Source organism: Anguilla rostrata, chromosome 13 (assembly GCF_018555375.3).
Source record: "Anguilla rostrata isolate EN2019 chromosome 13, ASM1855537v3, whole genome shotgun sequence".
NCBI lineage: Eukaryota > Metazoa > Chordata > Actinopteri > Anguilliformes > Anguillidae > Anguilla > Anguilla rostrata.
The window spans coordinates 8,635,890-8,657,802 of NC_057945.1; the positions used below are offsets into that span (position 1 = coordinate 8,635,890).

The 21,913-nt window shown below is 39.6% G+C and overlaps 1 protein-coding gene across 5 annotated transcripts in view; it reads left to right on the plus strand.

Annotated features, from left to right (window-relative positions):
- Positions 1–6,572: 6,572 nt before the first annotated feature.
- slc12a5a (solute carrier family 12 member 5a) overlaps positions 6,573–21,913 on the plus strand; it is a 173,987-nt gene continuing 158,646 nt past the window's right edge. For 3 of the 5 annotated variants that reach the window (XR_010324927.1, XM_064305282.1, XM_064305284.1), the window contains exon 1: positions 6,574–7,000. Coding sequence is in view for 4 of the 5 variants with exons in the window: in XM_064305282.1 (XP_064161352.1) it covers positions 6,841–7,000 (160 nt within the window). In the remaining variant the exon portion in view is untranslated. Of the gene's footprint in view, positions 7,001–21,913 lie in introns of all 5 variants that reach the window. The other 2 variants (XM_064305287.1, XM_064305285.1) reach the window with 2 other exon arrangements.

Sequence of the window (21,913 nt, forward strand, 5' to 3'; positions counted from 1 at the left end):
GCCGTGCACGTAAAAAAATATTCCAACAAAGTTGTTTAGGATTTATACATTTATTTTGCTAAATAAACTGTTTATCTAACAAGGAGACTCGTATGTGAACATATTAGTGCATTGTCATCTGTCTACATCACGTGTCAAAATCCAGTTCTGGATTACAGTGGATTACATGATGTCTGATGGTTTTCACTGCGTTCCAGCACCAGTAATTTGAGGTGTTGATTGGGCTAAATTATTCACACACCTTATTCTCGAGTTCTTGATAGGCTGTAGATTGTACCCGTAGAAAACCCGTTAGACAAAATACGTGGTTCCTCAAATACATGTTCTACTTCATTTTATTGATACTTTGTTCTTTAAATTTGGGGCTCATTATTCCCTATCTCTCTTAATTCAAAAGGAATATGGTTACTGTATAATATTAAGTCATTGTTATTATAAAAATGGATTGAAGTACATCTAACTTCTCATTAGATACCTTTGTTGTTTAGTTTGAAAAATAATTTTAAAAGGCACCCTGTGATGGGTAAAAAAATGTAGATGAGAAAAAAAGGCTTTGACCCATTGGCTCATTGATTGTATGACTAATGGCTATAGCATTTTTAAGAATAGCATTTTAATTCAACTTCGTTTTACTTGCAATACTTTATGTATAACTAGTGGGCAGCTGACAAAGGCCATTGTCCAGTAAATTCTTTACAAATAACCAAATTTCATTGTCAACTAATGTTAAAAAAATATTATATAATACTGACTGGTCCTAAGTGTCCTCACATGACAGGCTTTATAAGAGAAAAGATGACAGCCCTGTGAGTATGTAATTCTAAGCACAGTCATATTTGCAGCTCTTTGTACTAATTAGAACAGTATCTCCAAATCTTTAGTCTTAAAGAACACACTAGTTTGTATTATCATTGATATTGTCTGTGATGCTAGAATGTTCTTTCATGATTGCAAACAGAAAGGCAGTGCTGTAAACCATGTCCAAACCACACTTTAAAAAAAGGTTATATTCCCTAAATATGAATAAAGTATTTGAAAAGAAGGCATGGTGTCATTTTTTGTGCTTGTTGAACAGTTGTACGGACGTTTGTTGGAAATTAAAGTGGGTGTTTTTAAGAAATAGCTTAATTGAGTCCCATTTGTTGTAGTGGTTAAAAATACAAAAGAGTTGTTGTTTTTCTCATGGAAGATTCCTTGCTATGGTCCTGTATTTTTGCGGCAAGACATTATGGCACAATTTACGAGATCAAAACATATTTGTAAATGTAAATTGGATTTATCATAGTAAATTACATATTTTAAATGCAAAAGGACAGTCTGAATACACCTCTTATTTTATGAGTGTCTGCATCAGGGTTTATGGGCTTAATTTTGTGGTTTTACACAAAAGAAGGTTCTACCAAGAACTTTAGAAAATACCTAATGGTCCTACATAGAATATTCTTTGATCTTCTAAGGGTTTTCCAAATAACCATGTTAAATTCTTAGGGTTAGAAATAGCATCTTTTCAATACCATATATTTTTATATGATACATATTTTGTCCTTTCATCATTTTAAAATAATTTATGTTACGATTACCGTTAACAAAGTTGAAATTAGACAGTTTCATTGTCAAGTTTTATGTAGAAATCTGGGAGTAATGGTGGATTAGGTGAGGAGAACCTCAGAAGAGAAGCACTTGGGACAGAAGCTGAGTAGATCCAGCAGAAACACCTCACAGGAAGGAGTCAAGTGGGTCTGCCAAACATTAAGGCTACAGCGGGACGAGACAACATGTGGGCACTATAAAACAGATGAGGTCGACATAGATGGGCACTTCCTTCTGAAATGCAGACGTACAAATGCCACATCTTCCACACATTCAGGAGAGATAAATTAAAATGTCAGACAATAAGGGACGGTGAGTAAATAAAATAATTACCTCTACTACACAACATACCACATTTGATGATTTATTTATGTTCCACACTACGTGCCATGCTGTGGCAATGCAAATACAAAATGTTGTCATGTCAATAAACCACATAGAATTGTACTGAGAGTAAAAATAGCCTCAGAAACATGATATATACAGAAGCAATGCAGGTTAAGTACCTTGCTCGTGGGTACAATGGCAGTGTCCTATCTGGGAACCAAACCTGCAACCTCTAGGTTACAAGCCCAGTTCCTTACCGAGCATACTACGCTGCCACCCGCAATAATCACTGCACCACTGTGCTACCCTAGGTTATTCCTCACAATTGCATCATACAATTGTTCCAATGTTTGATTTAGCACATTGTTTAAAATGGTTTGGTTAATAATATGTCCTAATAAACTTTACGTCCATTCCTAAAAAAAAAGGTGCATTGACTATCCCACTGCAACCAACCACCATGGTCAATTTATATGTGGATAAATTAAAGACTTCTGAACTGTATGTTGAGACTATCAATTAACCATCATCAAATATAAAAGCATGGTTCTATTTTATCGACAAAACTATCACAAATACTACTTATAATGGATGGTAGCGCTCAAGACCTGGTGGGATTCCAAATTTACTGAACACCAGGGACACCACTATGAAATTCACATAAGGACATTAAATTAATTTCCAGGATTTATTAATCCACAAGAAAGATACAATTTTAAGCCCCACTGTATATGAAAGTGCATAGCCTGCAACACCTTGTTGCTACCAGTCAAAGGAAACTTGCCAGTAGGCCAGTGTAGTTACCACCAGGAATGTATTACAGTCACAAATAATGAAACAGAAAGTGAGGTTACAGTCACCAGTCATGTTTATATCTGGCATTAACATGCATCCTTTAAAGAAAATTTCTGACTGGATGTGAATTTGGCAACTTATTGTTGTGTGTGGAGACACAGTGGACCCTTATGCTGCATCATGACCTTCAAGTTCAACAAGAAGTGATGGCAAGAAGAGATCCCCAAGCAGCAATGTAGCAGGTACTTAAAAAAGCCTACTTACGTGAAACATGATAAATGGAGTGCATTTATATAGCGCTTTTATCCAAAGCGCTCTACAATTTATGCCTCTCATTCACCCATTCACACACACCAATGGTGAAAGGCTGCCATGCAAGCTACCAATCAACACATTGGGAGCAATTAGGGGTTAGGTGTCTTGCTCAGGGACACTTTGACAGGGCAGGGGATCGAAGCGGCAACCCTCCGACTGCCAGACAACCGCTCTTACCTCCTGAGCTATGTCGCCCCTGCAAATATGCAAGCGATTTCCTCTTACATCTATATACAAATCAGAATTTTATCTGTTGTACTGTGTGACAGACGGAATACTAAAGACTGTAATCTCTATGCAGAGGATGAGTTCTGCACAGGAACTTGTTTTATCCATATGAACCGGTAGCATGTTAATTTGTATTGTCCCAATCAAATTTGGCGCAAAATATTGATTTAAATAGATTTTATTAGTTAAAATAAAATGTAAATTTATATGAAACACATTTTCCATTGTGTTCTCATTGTATTGGCTTGCAGGGGGGTATTGATATAACAGCATCAATATTTAGATTCAAATCAAATAAACTTAATTTATCAAATTTCTAGCATATGCTATTCATATCATACTTCAAAACATTTACGTCAAAACAGCTTCCAGAGGATTCGTATTTCAATGTAGCATTGGAGCGCAACAAGCAGTCTCCTTGGCACTGTGACACCTTTTAGCCAGCCAAGACCTCATGTAGTTGATGGGATTGAACTGATCCGGTGCTAGGCCATCACATTTTAAAAAGACAAGGTCTGCGAGACGGCTGATCGCTAAAGCATTTCTTTCTGAAGTGAGAATGTCGTTCGTTGTACTGAAAGTGCGTTCACACTCGTTGCTGGATGCTGCAATTGTTTTAAAGCTGGTGTTTGTGCGCCTTTGTAGTCCATGTACTCACGGAATCCTCTGATGCTGTCCGTAGCATACATTTTGAAGACTTTGCAAAGGCGCCTGACTTCTCTGTCAGGAAGGGTGCAGCACTTTGACTTCATTAATGAACTGTCGGTGATCATTAATGGAAGGAGTCTCCTTTGTGCTGATGTTTGAACACGCTGATGGTGTAAGTCTGTTTCACATGTTCTCTGCCAAACTTCAGAAGAATTGCACCGGGTTGATTTTAAAGACTTTGCTATTGTCTTGCCAAGATTTCCTTGGGGCAGCAGTGTAGCATAATGGGTAAGGAGCTGGTCTTGTAACCTAAAGGTCACAGGTTCAGTTCCCAGATAAGACACTAACCTGCATTGCTTCAGTATGTATCTGTAGGTGAAAGAATTGAGAATTAACAGGACGCACAGTTAAATCCAGGGACACAGCCAACTGAAATTAAGAAGTGGGACTGTGCCCCAATTGAAGCACTGATCTTATCTCACCCAAATCAAACAAGCTGTATTCCAAAGCAATGCTACCCAATATTTCCTAAATTATGGGGAGACATATTCTTTGAGGGCCCGGAGCATTTGTGATGATGTAATCAGGCAGGAAAAAGAAGAAGGAAAAAAGAATAAGGAAAGCAAAATCCCATAAGTTTGGGGCTTTATTGTGTGGACGTGCAAAGTAGTTTGTGAATTCTGTCTGTTGAAATGGGGTCAGAAGGTAGAGAAATTAATGTTTTTAAGGGCTGAGAGTCAGTGGTCATTGTGGTTATTTCTGTAAGAAACCCTGAAAAGTGCCAAATTCTCAGCGCTGTTTAGGTATGGGGCATGCTGCCCCACCAAGCCGTAACTCGATTGTCTGTTTTTTATTGTTAAAGATCATGAGGAGATCATCTCCGGTTCAAAGCCTTGACCCTTGCCTACACTGCTGCCAACAGGACAGCCCCCATCTACTTGCAGGACATGACTCAATTCTATGTGCCTGCTCGACCAATCCGCTCTGCGGCAGCAGGGCGCCTTGTAACCCCTCCCACCCGCCCAAAGGGATCACAGAGCTTCTCCACCCTAGCTCCCCAGTGGTGGAATGAACTCCCTGTCCCTCTCCGAACCTCCCCCTCATTACCCATCTTCCGCCGTGGCCTGAAGACTCATCTCTTCAGACTATACCTAGTCTAACCACCACCACGCTGTATATTTCACTCTTTTAAACCCCCCCCCCCCCCTTCATGTCACTTGTTATATGTTGCCCCATCTCAGCACTTTTTCGTAATTTGTATTTGTCCTAATACTGTAGCTTATTCTTCTGCCTAGTTTGTTTTGTAGAGGTTAGGTCAGAATAGTGTTCACTGTGTGAACTGTGTTCTTGGCTAGAAATAGCTGTACAAAATAAGTATTGTACCTTACTGAACCTGTGTTTAGCAGTTGTCTATGACCATGAAATGCACTTTTTGTACGTCGCTTTGGATAAAAGCGTCTGCCAAATGAATGTAATGTAATGTAATGTAATCTCGATGTTCTGAGATGATCTTCCCATGATCACCCTGCCTGCTGAACATCGCCCCCTGCTGCCCATGTCACATTAGGCCAGTGGTAACCAACCTTGCCCCTGGAGATCAACCGTGCTGTAGATTTTCATTTCAACCCTGTTGTACCTGATTCTACTAATTAGCAGCTGAAAAAGATCTCTAGCTGTTGAATGAGGTATGCTTTATTAGGGTTAGTGTGAAAAACTAGAGGATGGTAGATCTCCAGGAACAGAGTTGCGTACCACTGCATTAGGCCTACATACAATTGCGCAGAGAACCCGATAGTATTTTACACTTGAGTAGGCAGTTAGGATCTTATTGTGAAAAGTCAGCATCTGGAAGAGCATTTTAAAATCATGATGTAATAGTCTGACGGTCGTGTGTGTGAAAGTGTGTTTTGAATTATGCGGAAGTAAGGGAGAAATAAAGGCTTCGGGCTTTTAGAGCACTGCACTGTCTGCACCGAGAAGTCTGTCCTCTGTCCACCAATCAGTATAAACAGACCATTTTTATTTTGATTGCTTAAATGTTTGACTATGTATAATTTTGTCACATCATCAGATAAATAATTCTCAGGTAATTGATCAAATTATTGGCCTTGAACAATACAGTGTATGTGGGCTTTGGGTTAAACTCAGCATTTTAATTGTGAACCTAATTTGCTCCTCATGGGTTAAATCAATTCCCTTATTAAGACTTTCTATAAATAAAATGTCTCTGCTGTTTAAATGGCATGTTTGTGCAGTTTAATTTTGGATAGTCCCAGCTACAGTTTCAAATAGTGCTCTTGACATGCCATCAGCAAAATGTGGGCTACTGCCTTTGCATAGGCATATATTTTGCACCTTTTAAATAACGGCAGGGTCATTTCTGGCATTTACCAGCAGACGCACAGAAAAAAAATAATTGCAAATGACTATTTTCTATTGACGTGGTTGTCATCTGATTAAATAGCCTATTCTGTGAAAGTATCAGTATACCGACAACAATCAAAAGACAAAAACAACCAGTTCGCCTTGCGTACTTTGGGCGACATGATAATAAATAAGCTTGCCAAATAATTACAACAATGTCGAACATCGCCAACATGATTTCATGTTAGAATAAAGATACACATCCACTTTGCTCAATAACCGGCTTTAGGACCCGGACGCGCAGGTCGACGCAGACACCGGTTGATGTGAAAGCTTGCCATTCAGTATCTCATGCATACGAATGGTTAGGCAACGTATACATTATCAAGAAGATACAGAGAAAGCTTTTTTTAGAGGCTGACAGAAAAGACTGGGGTCATTTAGGAGTTTTGTGTATCGTCTGTTAGGTCTACGAGCTGTCTGCATTGGCAACCTCGGTGAATTCCTGCACCGAGTCAAGCTCAATCAGAAGCCGCCTCGCTCTTCTCACGGCTGTCTGGTAACGTCTCTACCATGAGCCAGAGGTTTACGGTCACCGCTTTCTCCAAAGATGAAGACAACTGTCGTTTGTCAAGCAGACAAGGAGAGGTAAACCAGCTGTTTGAGGGCGACGAACCCTGCCCAGGGTCTTCGGACGGAGGAGTCTCTGTTGCGGGGCACGAAGTGGCTAAAGGTAGGATGTTCGCGGTAACCGTACAGTAGACATGTCCAAGTGATTTTCTCCACCTGTGAGCATGACTGTAATTGGTAAAGGCGACAAATATGCAATATGCACCGAAGAATCCGTGACATCACTGTGTACAGGTGCACGAGGCAATAAGGATTCCTAATTCAATGGTAATGACGGTGCTGCATGTTGAAGTAGCCTACTTATTACGCACTTATTATCCAAACCACTGCACAGAATACCCCCCCTCCCCTCCCCATTTGTGTTAATAATTATGTTGACTGAGTGTGGGGAAACTTTTTCCGCCTATCAGCCATAATACTTCACTATAAGGACACAAGATCTTCACCACACCAAAATGTCATATTTTTCATAAATAAAAAGATAAATATATCTGTGGTATAAAGAAATTCTGGGATTTGTCTGTTGATAACTACTGCAGCAGTTGTACATATAGCCAGTAATTCCAAAGCAATTTTGAGGTTTGTTTCTTTGCAGTACAGTTATCTTCCCTGCATTGCAGCATCCCATTTTTTGTGCATCATGTATGGATTGCAGGACAATCAAAATAGTTTCTCTTTCAATATTTTTGCCATGCCCCCGTAACATTCACTAACACTGTGTTGTACAAATTAACATATCATCAGGAGTGATGTGGTAAATGCTTCAATTTGATTCTACTATAATTATGCATCCATTTTGGAATCAGGTAGTTCCAAAATTAATCTTCATGGCTGTTGCTCACAAGCACAGTTTTCAGGCACCATTTTGCATAAAGGAATACTTCAGCATTGTTTGCTGCAGCATTCTGGGACTGGGCATGTAGGATCTGTAATACATTAATAAAACAGCAGAGATAAAGGCCTTTGTATGTCATACAATATGGCAGCTATAGGCTAGGGCTTTTCACACTGCACTTAACTCTGGGCTAAATGCGTTCTAGAACCGTTTTAACCCTGGGCTAACTGGGCTCTTAACCCTGGGTTAACGGGCGTTTCACACGCAAGTTTCAAAGTGGGCTAACCCCGACTACGTCACAGCGCTTCACCGCGTATTTCTGGTCTAATAGTTTCGTTTACAAATGAGAAAACTCGGCTAACGTTAATAATAATAATAATAATAATAATAATAATAATAATAATAATAATAAGTAACGAAACAAACAAATTTGTCCTAGGAGGAGACATATTTATTTATTAGTTTGGGGGCGGGAAAATCCGTTCAAAGTAAACATGATGGCACCTGTAGAAATAAACAGTTTTTTGACCAGATGTCTACGAAGGTGTCAAAGGCAGGATATACGAGGTCTCCCGATCAGATTATGGAAAAACTAAACAAATCTAATAAACAAATAAATAGGTGTTTACACACACACACACACACACACACAATTTTTATTTATTTATTTATTTATTTATTTATTTATTTATTTTTTTACAAGAAATGGTTGTGCAAGGTTCATGACCAGTACTTCAAATGAATCAAATTATTCAGGTTTTGGGTTTGAGTGACAACTCCACCCCCGGTAAGGCAAAGTTCTCATCCACTTTCAGCGACGTTCATTAAGACATAGTATGTCAGGACTATAATCAGTGATTAGTTTGTTCGCACAGGCTGCCTTAGAATTTAGGGGAATCTATATTTAGTGAACCAAATTTCAGAGTAGTGTTACTGGAATTAATACAATGTCTTGTTGTGATATTTATCCACATAATTTTGATTTTGGGCGACTGACACAGTCTAAATTGGGTGAAGCCTAGTCGGCTGTTTGGAGAAGCTGGCATCTGTATGGACACAATGTCTGTAGCCTAGCCTTAGCTCTGGCCTTAGCTCTTATCATTTTAGAGAATTAAGACCATAAACAATTTTGCTATATAAAAGAGTGGTGCCCTTCAAGGATGGGTGAACACCATCTCTTTTGAAAAGAGTGGGCCTTTCCTAGAATGTTTGTAGATTCCACAGCAGAATCTGCTGTAGATTAGCTACAGTTTGAAATGACTGGTCAGCTAGCTACTTAATAATAATCTTATGACATATAGGTGTAACATTAATAATACTTCCTGGACCATTGAAAATATTTGATAAGAAAACTACATAGCAAGCTCCCACAGCTAACTAGCAATCAATAATCAAGTTTAGACTAGATAAATAAGAGACATGTCTGAAAAAAAGATAGTTTTCAGCAATGATCAGAAAAAGCTGTGTGTGACTTATGAAGATTATTTTGGTCACTTGTAATGTACGATTTTCTACCAATAGATCAAGCGACACTCTGAAAACAGTTGAGGAGCACAGATGAGGACGTGGGTCCTCTGAAGCTTCTTCTCACTTAACTCCACCATTTGAGCTGAGGTGCTGGTGTTGGTACACATCAAGCGCGTGATTGATACTTCCTAGTTAACCTACATGCAAACTCAGAATGCACTCTCACGCACATGCCTCTCCCAGTTAATTGTAGCCAACTGCATCTGTAAGCAATTGTAACTCTGATTCAGCATAACACACAGACTTGAATCACTTAACTTAAATTTTGTCCTTGTCTGTGGACCCTAACCTAGCCTATATCTTAGCCTGTAAAATTTGGATCTCTATCCAGATTTTATCAGTGTGGCAGTGTTGTGGCTAAGGAACTGGGGACATTTATTGAATACATTTACATTTGCCTAAATTAAAATTGGAATTAGAAACATAGTAAAAACAAATAGAAATCTTGATGATGTAAGTAAATGATAGATTTGACACATTACATCATTGAAATGTGGTCACAAGCAAAGGGACACTGCAAGACCCAACACTTCAATTGATCAAATGTTTCAGAGAAAAAGAAATACGGCAAAAGCCTTGAATCTGTCTGAGACTGAGGAAATTGAGCGCATAATTTTCAGCACAGTTTTCACTTTATATTCTAACTGTAAAATTCTCTCTCATGAGCAATGAGCATGAGCAAGGGTTTGGAGCAAAATAAACTCTAATAAATAAAATAAAATATGGCACTGAAAACGTTGAGCATAAAAATGTAGCATGATGTAGTATGCAAGATAAATGTATCAGTTAACAGAAATTTATTTTACAAAACAATTGGTGTGGTATTGAGAGGCAGGCTACTCAGTACATCAAACATTGTTTTAACCTAAACCAAATATTTCGCTTTCACTGTTGAAATAGAAGCCATAGCCATCATTAATGGTTTACATTTTTAATTTATCATTTTTATATTAATTATATACAGCCCACAAAAGCCTAATGCACACTGGGATAGGCTCCAGCACCCTTTGAGACACTAAACGGGAATAAGCAGGTTTAGATAATGGATCGATGGATGCACAGAGAAGGCAATTAATATGATGATTTAGCCCCAGAAAAGTCTTGGAATTTAAAATGCCCTCGTCAGTTCAGTCTTATCACAGTACACACTGCAAAGACACAGAAATGTGAGGAAAATGAGCCATTTGTCTCCATTATGATGGATTTTATTTGTCTTATTCTTTTCCATATATTCCAGAACATGAAGGAAGTTCCTCCACATATTTTAGTGTATTCATATTTCCTTATTCAGGGGTTTAGCCCTTGTTGTGATGTTGAAACTCAATTATACAAAGCACTGTAATTATTTTTGTTGTTGGTGCAGGGGAAGTGAAAAACCTTCCGTCTTCAATCTTCGCTGACATAAATCTCTGTGCCAAAAGCCATTTTCTTTTTCATTCCTTAAGTGTTTTAATCACCCTCTATGCTTGATTGGACCGATTCTGGTCCTCCCCCTGGCCTCTTATGTACTTAGGTAATTGAAAGGTCTGTTAAATAGTCCAGGCCCAAGCTTCCTAGCGGGAAAGGATCATGCCACCGCTCTTACAATGCTAACAGACAGGTTCTACAGAAGCTGTTTGCAAAGCAGCAGCATGTCCTTTCTGGCTGGTAATCCTCAGATTCAAAGAAAAGTCAGATTGCAAAAAACAGGTAGTCTTCACCAAAATGAGGTTTGGAGATTTCATCATTTAGCCTATAAAGGCTACGGTTCACTGTGTTAATAAATTGTAACCACAAAGGAAATGCCAAGGCTGATTGCATCACCCTGTTTTTTGGAAGGGTTCAGTAGCTTAAAGCAGTGGTAACCAACCCTGTTGCTGGAGATCTACGTCCTGTAGTTTTTCACTCCAACCCTAACTATGCACACCTCCTTCAACAGCTAAAAATCTGCATTGAGCTGCTAATTAGTCACCAGGTGTGCCAAATTAGGGTTGAAATGAAAACCTACAGGATGGTAGATCTCCAGGGACAGGGTTGGTTACCACAGGCTGAGGGGGGTCTGTGTTTCATCGCTCTCTAGCGACCCCTGCTGGTCAGCCACACACCCGTTGCGCAAGTCAAAGCCACGTATGAAAGGTCTTCCTCCGACTCCACCCTCTGTGAGCTTTGCTGTAGTCTGCCGTGTGAAAAGAAGAATCTGGCGACACCATGTTTCAGAGAACAACTGTGGATGTCTACTGTTTAATGAGCAGTGCGGTTTGTGATTGACTCATTCAAAATTAGGGTGGGACTTTTACATATTCAACCCCCCCCCCCCCCCATAAATATAAAAAAATAAAAACACGATGGGAGTTGTGGCCAAATTGTATTTTTATAAAATGCTGGTAAAGGTCTGATTGGTATGCAGAAGGCACTTTGTGCGGTAGGGTCACTCTTAACGAGATAAGTGCGGCAGTGCTGCCTGTTCTCCTCAGGAACTGTGTGGCAGAGAAACACAGAGCAGCCCCACAGCAGCGCTTTCCGCACTACTGCGACTTATTAAACCGTCCCCAACATGCCCTGAGCATTGGCTCTGCGAAGCCCTCTCTTCGGATATGCCGATTGACTTTGTTAAGGCTTTTTTTTTTTAATGCTCGGTGGCGACATGCCAGTTTATAGGAGATGAGGCGGACATTAAGTGCAGAGATGACTGCACTTGAATTGGTGCTGCTTGTTGGTTTTTACATAAATTAATTCACAAAATTACTGCGACCAGATTCGCCTTTTCTTATAACTGATCGGCCTACAAGTGAAACCATGTAATGTAATGGAGTAGAAGGTGGAGTCTTCCACTTAATAATTTTTTAGAATTTTTAGAATTAGAATTCTTATTACACCCACGAGGGGGTATTGCAATGAGTCGTGTGTCTGTCTGTCTGTCTGTCTGTCTGTGTCTCCTGCGGTTTTGCTCCGATTGGGACGAAACGTTGCGCATAGGTTGACTATTTAAAAAAAATTATCTTTTGAACACTCATGGGGATACTATACTTAGGGTCGAAATGAAAACCTACAGGATGGTAGATCTCCAGGAACAGGGTTGGTTATGCAGGACTGTGAATAGGGCTTCACACTACACAGATGAACAATTTACTTTGCCAACGGAAATTTCAAAAGTTTGTTATCTAGAAGAGGAGGTTTTCCGGGAGAATTTCGAGCTTTATACTGCAACTAGGCAACAGGATTTAAGCTTGCCCGGTTGTCCCAGGGGGAATTTTGGGAATGGGAGGCTCTACAAACTTGTCCAGGTTATGCTTTATAGATTTTCTTTTGCTGTGTAATTGCTATACAATAAAACATACAAACCCAGAGTTTTTTTTTAAACCTTTCTGTATCACCCCCTTTGGCCAAATATGAGTTAACCCTCAAAATCTGTGTTTGCAATGAGACCATGGAAATTAGTAAGGCTAAAGAAATATTGACGTTGAGTCACAGAAATATTGACACTTGGCTGAATCACTATAATACATATGCACACAGCATTTTTCACTGGTCCTTGGAGGGGACTGCAGTTTCAGACTGGGTACCTCGAGGAGTTGCAGGAGAACTTGCTATGTCTGTTCCTGCTTGTGGTATATGCACTGGGATTTTCATTTTATGTATTATTTTTTGCGCCTGCAGAACTGAACTGAACAGATGGGACAGTTTTGGACATTTTTGCACTAGTCTTGTGCTAGAAAAGTACTGCGAGACCCAGCCAAAGTAATGGATAGCAAAGGATTAGCCAATTGCTAATCAGGTTCAGCCCCACTCGTGTTGACTGACAGATGACTACACCAAGAAACAGGAGTGTCATCAGATGGAAACTGTTGCCAAGAAAAAGAGCTAGCTACTTGGAAATGCATGTAAAATTACAATTATGAAATGAAAGTGGTCTTTTTTGCGGCTGCAGAGCTGAACTTGTTCTGTGCAATGTGTGTGCGATGTGTGAGACTTGAAAAAAAAGCACAATTAGGTCTGCTTTTGAGAAGAGCTCCTAGTTAGGCAGCGTTGGGTTACCATGGTTACGGCAGCTTGGCCATCTCCCAGCAATCGTGTGCATGAGAGTTCAAGGGGTTGGGCAGAACTCTGATATATCTAAAGCTGAGGTAGGAGAGAACAAGACAAGCCCCATTGTTAATGCATATAGTACCAATATAATGTGTGTGTATGTGTTGATATATTTGTAAAAAAAATGCTGTTTAAGTCACACTGGGTAGGCTATATACTGCCAATATCAGATTGATACATAAATGTAATGTAATGGATACTTCTCTGGCTCATTTAACATGAGCCAGTCAGGCTTGTATTTGGTAGCTTCATCAGTTCCTCGTTATTGTCGGTACTAAAACAGAGCAGTTTTTACAAACTGAGGGAGGCCCAGAGGCTAAACATGATGGTGGGGTAAAAGTTTGATTGATTCCTTTTCTCCTGAATTTAGACTCTGAATCAAGCAAGGAACTAATTCTGCCTCAGTTACCTATAAAGCTTACCACATTGGGTTTTCTGCCATTCTGAAATTTAAATAATACATTTAAAAAGCCATATCCTCATACACTACATGGCAAAAAACATGAGGACTCCTGACATCCAACGTCTCATCCAAAATTATGGCCATTAATATGGAGTTGGTCTACCTTTGCTGCTACAACAAACCTTCGCTCTTCTGGGAAGGCTTTATACTATATTTTGGTTCATTTCTTCAGCCAGAAGAGAATTAGTGATGTCGGGCACTGATTGGGCGATTAGGCCTGGCTCACAGTTGGCTTCCCAATTGATCCCAAAGGTGTTGGATGGGGTTGAGGTCAAGGCTGTGTGCAGCCAGTCAAGTTCTTCCACACCGATCTTGAAAAAAACATTTCCATATGGACCTCGCTGGATGCCCTGTGGCATTGTCAAGCTGAAACAGGAAAGGGTCTTCTCCAAACTGTTTCCACAAAGTTGGAAGCAAAGAATTGTCTTGAATTTGTGTTAAGATTTGCATTCACTGGAACTGAGGGGCTAGCCCAAACCATGAAAAACAGCCCCAGACCAAGGGGTGTTCAGATACTTTTGATAATATAGTGTAAACAACATGGCCAATTTCAGTAAAATTTGGTATACTTCAAATAAAGATGAAGACCTTTATCTAAAATATTATAAAATGGTGCTGTGAAAAACATGGTTGCAGTAATCTAATGAATTTGCAGTGGACAAAAATTCTTATAATCCTAAATGATTCCACATAAAGTGATGACACTTGGTCAAGATTCCAGCCCTAAAACAGTGGCCTAGTCTAGGCATGTGGCTCTATAGATAGGGACACTCTTTTATCTATGGCAGATGGCAAAAATGATTTCAATTTGCATTACCATCTAAATCTCTGCAGGGTCACTGTGGGCATGGGATTGTGACAGTCACCTGACTAATTATACAATTAGCTATCATTTGTGACCCTCGCAAAGCAATTTGTTGATAGGGTACTAATTGTAATGGGTTGCATTTGGTCAGAGGAAGGCATGTGGCAAGTACTGAATGTCAAACACTGAAAAAGGATGCATCCTAATACTCAAAAAATGATATCCTCCTTTTCCTGTACTACCGCCTTGTCTCCTTTGTGCCTTGGGAATAGATCTTTGTGTCCTCCCTCTCCCTCCAATGTCCCAAAATTGGAGGATATGAGCAAAGCCACTTCAGACTCAGCTCCTCATCTCATCCTGGCGGGTGCCCACCTGGTGCACAGCCCACAAATAGAGTCGAAAAACAACAACAGACCACAACAGACCAGAGAAGACTATCAATCACTGCGTGACATAAGCAATGAGGGGGAATTCTCTGTGAGTGTAGAAGTTGGAGCAACTTTTTCTGTCAGTGAAAAACCCGAGTTGAGCGGCAAGTAGATGACAGATATATACAAACGTTCCACTTGAAAAAGATGACAATTCTGCACATGTATTTTGAGTATGCTCGTATGAAATGCGCAAACTCCACATAATATTGTTTCATGACGAGGGATGGGTATCTTTCACATTTTTTTACAATACCCTTGCTAAAACAACACTCTTCAAACCTGAAACTGTCATCTACCTTCTGTAAAAGAACTGGTCATATGGTAACCGGTGCAAGATAATGACTTCTTCATGGTAGGTATATTGATTTTCTTAAAGTGAGAATGGTCAAATTGACTGCTGTGCCATTTTTCCTGTTAACTACATTTTAACTTGGCTACTGTAGCTACCCTGCAAACACCATGTTTCCAAATTAATGTTAGTTTATCCTATAGATTCTCTCCCGACATATAAATAATTGGTAGGTGTGTCGTGTCCACAATACCCCATTATAAACACTTCCATTTAAAAAAACATGTTCATTTATTTGTCATTCATGGTAAAGGAAAAATTACTGAATCCATGCCTATGTTTTTCTTTCAGCTGGAATGTATGTGTTTGCTTGTATTTATGTGTACGTATGTCTCTCATAGCCTACATATATATGCATTACTATTATCACTTACTCATAACAAACACAGTACAAAAAGAAATGATATCTGAAAAAAACATGTTTTCAATGTACAGAAATGTCAAGTTACACATACAAAGCATTGTCTAAAAGTCAGTAATTCAAACTTGCAAAATCTAGGCCTACCATTAAAACTACTGACATCAAAATTAGGCCAAGTTACAATAAATAAAATTGGCTATTATTGCTCAAATGAATTAAACATGCTGTATTCCAAAGCAGTGCTAGCGCAATTTTTCTTAAATTATTTTAAGTAACTTGGCCCTGTGTTTTTTCATGTTACCATCTGAACAAAATGTGGTCATTCACACTTTCTGTTTGCTTGAACAATTCTTCCCATTGTCCTCTGAACTCGCTCACTAACAAGGTGTTTTTGCCCACAGAATTTCTGCTCACTGGATATTTTTTATTTATTGCACCATCTCTATAAACTCTAGAGACTGTAGTGCATGAAAATCCCAGGAGGGCAGCCATTTCTGAGATGCTGGAACCACCATGTCTGGCACCATCAATCATACCAAGGTCCAATTCACTTAGACACATTTTTAATTCCAATGTTTGATCAAACAACAACTGAATCTCTTAACCATGGCTGTATACTTTATATATTGAGTTTCAGCCACATGATTCACTGTTTTGAAGAGCAGGCAATTTATGTTCATGAGCAGGTGAACTTAATAAAGTGGCCACTGAGTGCAGTTTTTCCATCACCTTGTAGCTTTGTAATTGAACTTTTTTCACCAAAGAGCATAAATCAAAAGCAAAATTGATTTAAGTTATTCAGTGGTATAAAATATATACAATACAATCAAATAGTATTGGTATCAGCCAAAAGAATTAATCTTAGTGCATCCCTGATCTCCATCTACACCAATGTGTGCTGAGCATTCTGGCTTAAAATGTCTGCCTTGCAGATCACTGCTACAGATGGTGGTGGTTGAGGTGAATGCCCCCTTTCACTGTAAAGTGTTTTAAAATCATAACGAGAAGGTGCTATAAATCGCACTCCATTATCCTCCTAATTATCACAAGACGTTCACTGGCCTGGTATGGAGGCTAGCGTGGGAGTTGGCAGGTCACACCGCTTTCTGTGGAGTCGCAGTGGAAAAACCCACCTGGAGGGCATTAAATTCCTGCATGTGCACAGGAGCAAGGGTGGTGCTGTGGCCCCCCGGGTCAGCCCGACCTGGGCCCAGCTACAGGCTGGAACGTGTGGCTCCGTTGCATCCAACCCATTGTTTCCACCACCGGGGATTCCTACTGCAGCACAGCTTGCTAGTCTGTATTGATTAGGAGAGGCTCTTTGCATTTCTTACTCCCAGGTTTAATGATGGAGCCATTTGCTTACCCTGAGTCACTGTTGCCGTGGAACAATGAAATGCTGAAGTGCTTTCTGTTGATTGTCTGCCAGTTCACTGGCTCTACGTACTTCTGCTCTTGGTTGCCACCTGGTGGCTTTCTGTGATATGATCAGATTTTATTGGTTTTCATTAAATTTTTGTGGCAAAACAGTATCATGTTTTATACCCTGGAGAACGAGGGTCTGTGGTTTTGTGGACTTGCTTATGTGCTAAATTTTTTCATGGTTTTTCTAGTGAGTGTGGGAACCGGTGGGAGTCTATGACAGTGGAATCAGACACAAAAAAGGCTTTAAAAGCATTTTGATGTTGCTCACATCGATCACTCTAGGTCTGATATAAATCCACGCTAATAAACTCCTGTAGATCCTACATTTGCTGGTAATATATATATGGAGTTTTTTTTCTTTATTGAATTACTGCATCTTCTTTCAAATGAGACATTGATTTCCAATATGGCTTGACACTTTCTACCATAAAACTCCTGTGTCACACACAGTTATTTTATTTTTTGTGCCAGACTCATCATCAGTATTAACAAAATCGATGAAGTCGTGCCATTTAATTTCGGCCAGATGCATCAGGTAATATAATGAAAGAAATCTTGATTTAGTGATGTAATGGTACATGAGAGCTGTTATTATTTTAAGGTGGCACTAGGGGGCACTCTAACTTCAGGAATGGAAACAAGCTGTGGCCCCCCCCCAAAATGATCATGCAATGCACACATCCATGCTGTGAATAAGTTACGTAGTTAAACTGACCAGGGGTCCTCATTTTTCCTGGACATTTCTTTTTTGGGACTAAAAATATCTGTCCAGGCAAGATTTCTGATTCCTAAAAATTTGTATGACTAAGTTTTTCTCATCCCATAGATCCCATATAAACAAATAAAGCATATCATTATGTTCCTAATAATGCCCTGTCCTCTTTACTGTAATCCAAGACATAGTTACCCTGATTTAGCACCATACCAAAAGACTACGTTAGAAATCATGTCATACTCATGCGGCCCCATTATTATTGACACACGTTGATATTTAGATGAATCCCGGATTGATCACCTTTCGGCTGGGTCGCCCAACCCTGCTCCTGGAGACCTACCATCCTGTAGGTTTTCATCTCAACCCTAATTTGACACGCTGGATTCTACTCATTAGCAGCTCAATGCAGATCTCTAGCTGTTGGATGAGCTGTGCGTTGTAAGGGCTGAGGTGAAAACCTGCAGGACGTTAGATCTCCAGGAGCAGTGTTTGGCTGCCCTGCCTTTGAGCACCGTACGCCTGCAGTTGGATGCGTGGGTGTTTACGGCGAATGCAATCCTTATTTTACACAGCAGAGGGCAGTGTTGTTGTTTATCAGAGCAATGTTGCATCTTGCTGCCCAAGGTGTGAGGGTTGTGTTGTTTGTGTACTGTAGGTGACGGCAGGCTCTGTATGGCAAGGAATGGGGAATGGGGAATGGGGGATGGGGATGGGATGGGAGGGGGGGGGGGGATTGTTGAAGTAGGCTAATCCTTAGCCCTTAATGCTCTGTGATGTAATATGGTTTTCACAAAAAAGGGGGAGGGGGTTGATGGGGTGCGGAAAGTCAAGTGATAATTGACAGAGACAGAGAAAGACAAAGCACGTGAGAGAAAAAGAGAGATGAGATGAAAAAGAGAGACACTGCACACAGTGTCAAGAGCAGTGTTTTGATCCAGATGTGCACTTGTGCCTCCCATCAAATTTAATAGTGATACCAGGCTTTCCCCAGTGTAATGCTAGTTCTGAATAAAATATGTGGGGAAACAGAGTGAGGTGAAATCAGTAGGTTCACTGGCCTCCGATGAGGCTTGGCGTCTTAATACCAGTGACATCATCATGCAAGTGTTTTCAGAAGTGCGTTTCAGGGGAGTGTTAAAACAGCAGATGTGTTTATTTTTTGGTGATGCTGATGCTCATCTCTGTGGGGAAAGATGTGGGTAGGTGGGAATGTTTGGTCAATTATGAGCTGTATCTGTATCAAAGCTTGCTGAAGATTGAGCCAAAATCCCTATTGCCACATCACTTCTATTTACTCTAACATTACAATGTTAGAAAAAGGAACTCATACATGAAGTAAACATTGACATACATGAATTTACTATGGATTTGCTGCTACAGCTGATTAGTAATCTGAATTAAAAGGCGGGAGGTAAAATATATTTTTATTAATGTATATTAATTATGTAATTAAGTAGCCTGGCCCCCCGTCAGTTATGTCCTTTTGCCATTCATTTCAGTACTTATCGGTCTTTGTACATTTATTATGTTCTTTTCTCACTGTGTGTCACGGAATGATTTGTAAAATAGGAAGCCAGCGTATGTCACAAGTCATTTCCCATATACACTGGAGGATGTATGATCCTGCATCCATTCCAAGACAGCGACATCATCACGCAATGCCGGGCACTCTTGCATGTTCAGCATGTTTGCGAATTGATGCATTCAGATGTTGAAACTAGTTAAATTCGAGCTGTGGTTCTGCACTGCGGCAGTCAATAAAGATTTGAAATTTGGAACAGCAGCAAATTACTAGTAAAAGTTATATTTAGCTATAGGTAGCTAGAGATGGGAAATGCAATTATTTAAAGCTACCGAGCAGACACAGAGATACATATCAAGTAACCTTCTAACTGCAGCTTTTTATTGTGTAGGGTAGGCTCTGACTTTAAATTATAGAGGCATTAAAAATCTTCAGCATTTACTGAATGCTTAAATAGCATTTCACCTTAAAATGTTAAAGGTAGTTACAATAAACATTTAAATTAATTTGTATGGTTAAATTGAGGTTTTAATACAATACAATAAAATGCAATAATACAGTACAATACAATATACTGCATATTGTGGCCATGCATTTCTTCTGGTGGATAGCTTTTCACCTGCCTCATTGTGGATTGTGGATGAATCCGTCAAACCTCATGTTGATATTTGTTTCAGGTAATCAGCTACACGGTCAAAACCCCATATCCAGTATGTACACTAGTGTTTGTGGGCACCAGTGTGTTGAGTATGTACTGGGCATTAGATTGACCTTCAGGCACTCTATAGAGTCTGTTCTGGGCATGACACTGCAGGCACAGGAGTTTGGCTGCCAGCTATGCATTTATTTACTTGACACAAGCTTGGCTGACTGACACCACACTGACTTTGACAAAGTGGAGGTTAAACTACTTACTCCTTACTGGTAATTCACTCTGTATACAAATAAAAGGAGCACAATTTATTTTTGAACACTCTTTATTTATATAGATAAGCAAAGTTAAGCACTGCAGGTAGATTGAATCGAGGAATTATATGTAAAGATCTACTCCTCTTCTCAGTACAAAGGAAAATATGTTGTTGTGATAACGATAATGTTCTATATTTGCCACACTCTGATAGGCAGATTGAAAGCCTGAAATACTGAAATACTCTAAGAATATTTTCCCAGGCCCTGGTTATTACCGGTTATTACAGACGATTGACGCTGGTTGTCATGGAGAACGATTGTGACGCTAAAGTAACGGTAGAGCAGTGGAAAGTCAGCAAACTGAGGAACGAATTAACAGTTGCTGTCTGGTAGCAGGGGAGGGGAGGGCAAGGGAAGTCACCTGCAGTGGGAATGCAGCAGGGAATTTTAGAAGTGGGGCGATGTCAAAAAATGAGAAACAAATAAATACATGCTGAACTTGAACATTGGCCCCACAGGTACTCTTGTTATCATTGGGTCCTTTGTCATCATTATTGCAGAAAGCACAGTGACACTGGGATGGCTGAAGATATCTCATATATAATGACAACAACCAAACAGCTTTTCCCATGTGTGCCTTGACTGTAAACACTACACTCATAAATAAATGAATCTTTGGCTTGTCTTCATAGGGGCACCCTTATTAGTTCTTTATGGAACCATCTATGGTAGCTGTGAAAAGTGTGAAAGCTCCCAGATTGAACCATTTTGCCTGACAAAGAACCCTTGAACTTGATATGGCTTCCCCATGGAGACACAGAGGAGCCTTTTGGAACCATTTCTTCTGACAGTGCAGGTGTGGTGATTCAACAACAGTTCAAAAGGCAGTTGGTTGGCCTTTGTAACCGAAAAGTACATGGCAGTATTGAAAATTGGCTGCAATCGGTGTGCTATTCTTTTGGAGTCATTCAGTTTGCTTAGTCATCTCTTGTATATGCTTTCAGTTACATGTTTGGATATAGTGAAATCTGATGTTCAACTGTATTGTGCTTTTCAAGTATTGTGTATGCTGCAATGAGCAATGGCTTAATAAAATATAAAATGCTAAAAATACATAAGGAAATACAGAAAGAACTCATCTCAACTTTGAAGCATAAGATCACGGATATGTGATTTGAATGCCCTTAACTGAACATTCTAATGCTGATGTAGCAATCACTATTTAATTGAAGTTGGAGTCCTAGAACGCTGACTTCTAATTTTGAAAAAAAAAAAACATTCCTAGAAACATACTCTTGAAATGATTAATAAAGCAAGTAAAATGAATCTGTTCATTAAGGGAAGAGGAAAAGGCATATTTACTGTAAACCAGCTTTTCAAGCAGTCTACCCACGATTTTTTCCTTCTTTAAGAATGTAGTCCAGGGCATGATTTGTAAATATCAAGAGAGGGTAAAGTGTTGCTATGTTGTAAGAATACTGTATATTTAATTTATAACCACCCTCCGATCCGATAAAAATCTAAACAAAATAGAACTATCACGCTGTATTTTGTAACCTTCCATCAGTATAAATGTCTTTCACTGCTACTAACCTTCCAGGAGACCGTA